This window comes from Ixodes scapularis, unplaced genomic scaffold (assembly GCF_016920785.2).
Source record: "Ixodes scapularis isolate PalLabHiFi unplaced genomic scaffold, ASM1692078v2 PGA_scaffold10__122_contigs__length_95168666, whole genome shotgun sequence".
Lineage (NCBI taxonomy): Eukaryota > Metazoa > Arthropoda > Arachnida > Ixodida > Ixodidae > Ixodes > Ixodes scapularis.
Window position 1 is genome coordinate 7,799,676 of NW_024609836.1, and position 6,855 is coordinate 7,806,530.

At 40.7% G+C, this 6,855-nt stretch overlaps 1 protein-coding gene across 1 annotated transcript; it reads left to right on the forward strand.

The window, feature by feature from the left end:
- Window positions 1–1,815: 1,815 nt before the first annotated feature.
- Window positions 1,816–3,942, forward strand: LOC121046226. The gene is made up of 4 exons (XM_040500231.2): window positions 1,816–1,948; window positions 2,063–2,274; window positions 3,201–3,360; window positions 3,785–3,942. The coding sequence occupies exons 1-4, from the start codon at window positions 1,873–1,875 to the stop codon at window positions 3,940–3,942; spliced, it is 606 nt and encodes a 201-aa protein (XP_040356165.1). The 5' UTR covers window positions 1,816–1,872.
- Window positions 3,943–6,855: the final 2,913 nt, after the last annotated feature.

The following is a 6,855-nucleotide window of genomic DNA, read 5'->3' on the forward strand; positions in this document are numbered from 1 at the left end:
CGATAGGAATACATGCAAACTATAGTTTTCACCTCGCCTTCCTCAGCGGGAATGATGTCTTCTCGTCTACCTCCTGGAGCGTGTTCTAGTAATACTTGCGGGAGACATTTTCTTTCTCGCTCCCATGCTATTCCTAACTCCAACGATGAGAGATTAAGTAGCTAGCTAAAAAAGTCTGAAAGGCAGTCCGCACCCAGATACGGGGTTGCCGTCGCTCGCCATTGACTGACAAGCGCCCTTGTCACCCTGCTGGTGCCGCTGCTGGAAAATGCACCACCCATCCCGGGACGATATTTTCGCTCAAAAAGGGGTATGTCACGGTCTTTGATCCTATTTTGATAGGAAAATACTAAATAGGCAATGCATAATTGTAATTTTTGGATTTTTAGGAAGCTCACAGCCTGTAGATTGAGTTATCACCGCAGGTAGACAATCTCAGAAACCTCGTTATGTTTCTGAGGTCATCTATTTTTGTAAGAACTCACACTATGGGCCGTAAGCATTCCAAAAATACCAAAATTACAATTGTGCACAGCCAATTTTCCTACTAAAGATGTGATCAAAGATTGTTGAAGTTAAAGAAAAACATAAGTGTAGATTCTAATCCTTACAGCAATTACAGGGAATAGATTAAGCCTAAACAAGTGCCTGTAAAAATATGCAAGGCCTGTTGCCACATGAAGCAATCGTGACCATCACTTTTTTTTTCTAGCTAATTAGCAGGCAACTTTTTAAACTGTCGGGCAGTTTTGAGATGCAGCTGCCAAATCGCAAAATTGGCAAGGTTGCTGTTTTTGTTACTTCCTTGAGTCAGTGCGCGCAGTTACAAATATGATGACTTGGTATCCAAATTCATTGAACCTGCTGACTGATTATGTTCCAAACTTTGAAGCCTGATTAATATCTGAATGAACCGGTTTGCAGCACCTTGCGAGGCTCCACATTATCATATTTTTCTAACCACCAACCTTGGTGGAAAAAGGATATGCCACCTGTACTGACAAATGCCTACTCAATTCAGAATTATGCAGTACATTTTTCTTATGATCTGCTTGCTGGGACTAGCCTTGAAGAGACAATTTAGGCTAAAAATACACCTTTTGAGAAAAGGTGTTTTCTGAGACACATGTTGTGGGCTTCTCATTTAATAAGACTGCAAATTTTTTTAAAGAACAGCCTGTCTTTGAGGTGTGGCAGCGCTGGTTCATGCTCTAGGTGAGAAATTTACGGTCCACTATTATTGCTAGTCTGCTATATTTAATATATGTTACACATTGCTCATTATGGCATATAAATGTGTCCTGGTACTGTGCTCATTCAGATTGAAATAAGCAGAGGTAGGCTTTTTTCAGTCATTACACTGCATGCAAAAATAACAATGGGCTAAAGGAGGATGAATGTATTAGTGTAATAACACCAAATGCTTGTATTCACATACTGACACTAATGTAGCCGATATTAGTGTGTACATGACATTCATGGCCAATATATTTCTACCAGATGCTGCGAACATATGTGTTCAACATAAAATGATCTGGGCTTTTGGTGTAAACTATTGGTGATAATAATGCCTTTATTAACTATGAAGTGCTCATAGGCTCACATCTAGACGTAACTTTGCCATAAGCTACAGTATTGAGTTTTCTTCCCTCAGCGACATACGAAGATGCCAAGCGCAAAGAAAAAAAAGCAGAGGAGACATCCGACCTTGCGACAGAAGAAGAAGGGTCGCAGAAACGAAAGAGAAAACCACCTCGGCACATCTTGTCATCATCCGAGGATGAGCAAGAAAGTGAACCAGTTGCACAACATGGACATGGCAACCCACAAGCATCGATTTCTACATTCATTCCGACTCCTGCGCCTCCAAAAATGCCTGTCCCTCAGAATCAGCAGCCCCCTTCGTCCAGTTCTGCGGATGTTCCGGGAGCTAAACGTAAGCGAACAGGTAAGATCAGCTCATATCACGCATACAAATACTGTAATGTCATATCTTACCTATTCATCAGAGCCCTAATCTATACTTATGAATTTATAGTACAGCTATTCTTGAAATTATCAGGATTCCAGGCAGAGGTGCTTCGACTGCTTGGAGGCATTGCGGCGCAGCTCCAGAGCCAAGCTAAAATATTGAGACAGCTGGAGGCACAACGTCATGAGCCCAAGAAACCAACTACGATCCCTGCGGTCCTCCACCTTCTGCCACTCTCATCTCATGAGGACGTTGCACAGTTGAAGACACTTCTGCAGGAGGATGAGAACAAAGAAGCCCTTGTATGTTAATACTTCACACACTCGAACGAGAATCTATCGACAGTCCATGGTCATCCACACATACTAAAAAACGCATTGTATGAAGACAGTTTGGTTAGCTGATAGGCAAATGCAGTACTGGTTTCACTTGACCTGATGAACCTTGCAGAGATTTATACTATCCTTGATTCAGTACCAGCCCTAAAGTCTTAAAACAACAGTTAGGTTCATTTAACATCTTTTTCTTGATGTGTGGAAGACACTTGGCAAAGTTTCAACTTCTGTGTAACAGTGTGGGCTGTAAAGTTTCAACTTTTGTGTAGCACTGTGTGATGCTATTTGCATACCGCAATAAGTGTAGAAAGGGGATGACATGCCTTTTAATTTTAAAGCCCGAAAAAACTCTACCACCTTTAGGTACCCAGGTTTTATCTCAAGATGGGCAGCAGACCATAGGGAATTCAGGGTGCACACTGTGACCTCTGTGATTCACTTATCTTTTTCTTTTCTTTGGGGGAGGGGTCGTTTGTGGACCCGTATTCAAAATGAAAAGACAAGTAACGGACAATAGTGAATTTTGGGTATGCACGCTGCGACCTCAGGGGTTCACTAATCTTTTTCATCCGTAAAAATAACGAGACGGGCAAGGAACAGCCGACAATAGTGAATTCCGGGTACACACGGGACCTCTGCAGGTCACTAATATTCTTTCTTTATCATTTTGCTTCGTGGACCCGTGTCCATAATAACATAGTGAGACAAAAATGCCTGTATTTTCCCATTTCGTCCCCAAAACAGCCGGCCATAGCCTGGGCTGCGGGTTTCTATATTATAGAGGCAGAAGTGCACGGCGAGAGGCCGGGGCCGAGAATTTCGTCCATATAGCTGGGTGTCCATATCAGAGGGGTCCATATTAACAAGACATGACTGCGTATGTTTCTTTACAGATTGCTCACCTCGCGCTCATTGGAGGTTCGTCGGTGCAAGATGTCACGCGCTCTGTAATGAAACGGTGCATGCTAGATGCTCTTGCAAAGAACTACTGCATGACTGGCAGAAAGGGGAAACTACGTATGGAGCACCTCCAGCTTGTTTGTGTGGTGACAGGTAATGGGGCCTTTATAACACCATTAGAGGTTTTTGTAGCAATAAGAATTCCAATTGACTGCCATTTTTAATCTTCTCTGAAGACTTATTTTTGATTTTGCAATTATGAACATCCTGGCAAAATAGAGATTCCAATATTAGCTCTTGAAGTTGTAGGCAGTGTCCTTTTAAAAATCACAGCAATACCTGCTAGGTTACTGCAACATATTTTGTGGGATTGTTGGTTATCCTTTTGCTTCCAATAAGGTGCCAGCTTCAAAATCAAACATACTTGTTTTCACTTCTATGAACCTAAATTATGTTACGTTTGCTATTATCGCATGCCAGTAGACCTAGTACATGGTCTTTATAGACATGTATGTAAGAAAAACATCATTGCAAATTAATTGCCATCTTCATGTTCACATGTTTGTGCCTGCAACAGGGGCAGTACACAGATGTTTTGAGCAAAAGAAGAAAAATGGTGAGGAAGCTATTGTAGTTCAGAAAAACACAACGCTGAAAGCCATTGCTGATTGGCTGAGATATGGAGCGGCCCGCGTTAAGAAAACGGTGACTGCTACAGATTCTATTTTGGCATAAGTTGATTCCACTTTTTTATGGAGGCAGCTGTATACAGCCCTTCAACTGGAGTGCTCGATGTGTGTCCATGACTGCATTTAACAGGATGTGTGCAACATTGCCATGGTAATGGTGTGCCATGGCAATGACAAAAGTGCACTCAGCAGTATAAAAAAGCACCCGAAGAGTGGGAGTGCTGGGGTTCGAGCCTGTGTTCCTCTGGTTGAAGCCAACGTCTAGTCTATTGAGCTATACAGCCGTACAAGTCGGAGTGCTTGTGAAATCTGCCAGAAGGCAGTTGACAAGTGCTCGTGAACGTATGATGGGACAGTGCACAAGAGGCGAGGGGGAAGAGAAGAAGCCCATGTTTCGGTTTTGCAAGACCTCCAGGTCCCGTTACACAGTCAAAGGCATGTCACCTCATTTATTGGATATGCTAAAGTTTTCTCTTTATATTTTTAAATTTCAGTATTTACATTTATGAATGCTGAACCTGCTTCGGAGCCAAAGGTTCCTCGCTCCAGTGTCCTTATTTGATCAGGAGTTCGAACAGCATGCTTTTTGTACCTGACATCACAACTGTGATGCACTTTGAGCTACTTCAGATTACCTTTTACCCCGCACTGGCCTCAGTGTATCTTATAATTGTGAATCAAGGAGCCGTGACTGACACTTCAGTGTAAATATTCATACAACCGATTTCCTTTTGAAGTTTTTTTGTATAGCTATAACACTTATTTGAGACTTCATGAATTTTGAAAACTTTTACATAATGATTTTTAAAAAAAAATCTAAAATGCTCTCACATATTATTTCAGTTAACTTTGACACAATTTAGGTTATGAAATTCCCAGCTTCTAATTATGACTTGTTCAGAGAGCTAGTACGATTGTTCACAAACCTTTGCTGCAGAACCCACGGATCATGTGCTCAAACCCCACCCCTGTCTATTTCGATTTGAATGATCATCATACCGGCACACGTTTGTTTATCACTTCTGTGTAACGCATGTTAAAGACCCAGACTACCAGTTGTACTGCACTGGCTAAATATATCATCTATAGCGTAGACGTATGCGCATCATTTGAATGGCTGATCAACATCACGCTGTCTAAATATCCACAACCCATTTTTTTTTTTTTTGCAAGCTTTTAAGATTTGAGCATACAGAATGTTTTTTCTTATTTTTTACAAAATCTTTTAAAAAAAAAGAGCCGATAGCTACGTGAATGCCGCTTCACTGTATGTTCCTGGGGCTCGGCGTACATTAGGTAAGGAGATAAAAGTCAAAGTATGTTCACTAATTAACAAAAACTGATAATTAACTTTTTATTTGATGGCTTAATTGGCCATGTTGCCATTGCAGTTCTAAAGGAAGCAATCAATAAAGCCCATCCCAATGGAGGTAATTTGCGAAAAGACAATGAGCTTTGTGATACTCGTCGTTAAAATTTTGTCGTTCTTTGCTTGATTCAAAACGCGCACCTGATTATGCTTGGTAGAAGAGTGACATAGCCACTTTTGTTCATCTGTCACAATCTCAGAAGAGTGACGCCGGCGCGTCTATCAAAGGCACGCTGTAGAGATAGTGACGATGAACCCGAGACAAATCCATCACTATTCTACGAATCCTAACCAGGCGCGCCATTCAGCACGCGGTTTTTAATCAAGCGAAGAAAGGCAAAAATTTAACAATAAATATCTTAATGTTTTTTGTTTTTTTTTGCAAACTGTATAAATTGGGTTAGCCTTTACTAATGGCTCCCTTTAAAACTGCAATTGCAACGTGGCCCATTAAACCGTTTATGAAAAAGTTAATTAACAGATTTTTGTTAGCCAACATACTGTGACATTTATCCCCTGATATGCCCTCCAAGCCCCACAAACATACACTGAAGACGAATCCACGTAGCTATCAGCTTTTTTTTTTTCAATTCTGTAAAGAATAAAAGGAACGCCCTGTATAGCTTTACTCTTTAATATGCTTTTTGCAGGAGGGCGCTGCCTCTGCCTAGAGGTGACATTGTAGAAAGAGGCAAGCACTTTTTTTACACTATTATGTTTATAGTCAGCTTCTTTCACTCTGACTTCCCCTTTTATAACTACTTTCCAGGCATTGAGTGACCTTTGATGTGGAAATTATGTTCCTTAATATGTCAGTTTGTTTTTCTGACCTTGACTGCACTTTAGAAACAGTGCTGAGAAAAGTGAGTGTTTATCTCGTTAATGTCATTACCAAGAAACATGAAGCCTGCCATGTGCACAGCTTTTTTTAGGTGGTTAGGGGGTGGGGACCCATGTAATTTATTGATCACAATAATTATGACGTTTATGTTATTGACAGAGGACAAGCAGGACATTTGCCTGTCTCATTGAGGTTTCCGAAAATAAGTTTTTGACTTCTGGGAGTAATCTACAGCTAATAATGACACTTGGTGTAGAGAAAGGGTGACACTCCGCTCAAGATGGCGATAAGGGACTGTGTGCCCTCTAGTTTTATGTAACTGTTCCTCTTCCTTCTCTATTCATTAATATGACATATGTTCGTTTTATGATAACTTTGAGCAGCAACAGATATGGTAACATCAGTGGCAGGTTACTCTAGTGGTTTTTTTATTGAACTTATTTACCACTATTTTCACAATCTAATATCTGTGTATATAGAACTAAGCGAGTAGCTGTCACACCTATTCCTGGTAAACGTCGATACTGCCTATGAATAGGAGCTAAACATTTTTGTTATAGTTTTCGTCTGTGTAATTACTTTTTTTTTCCTCTTGCAGTTGCCCTACGGATGCAAGAATGATCCGTTTGTAACACACCTTTGCTTATATCTAGTCAATTTTATTTAGTTCAAAGTTACTTTCAAACTGCATGTTTCTTCTGCTAACTTAAGCTTGGTTGTTACCACTCATTACACTTTTTGAGAAGTTG

Bases quoted from the DNA above. Each gene is read 5' to 3' on its own strand.
- LOC121046226 (XM_040500231.2), top strand. From the start codon at position 1,873: ATGCCTGTCCCTCAGAATCAGCAGCCCCCTTCGTCCAGTTCTGCGGAT. The intron at 1,949-2,062 runs GTAAGATCAGCT...TGAAATTATCAG, and splicing joins AGCTAAACGTAAGCGAACAG to GATTCCAGGCAGAGGTGCTT. The intron at 3,361-3,784 runs GTAATGGGGCCT...TGCCTGCAACAG, and splicing joins GCTTGTTTGTGTGGTGACAG to GGGCAGTACACAGATGTTTT.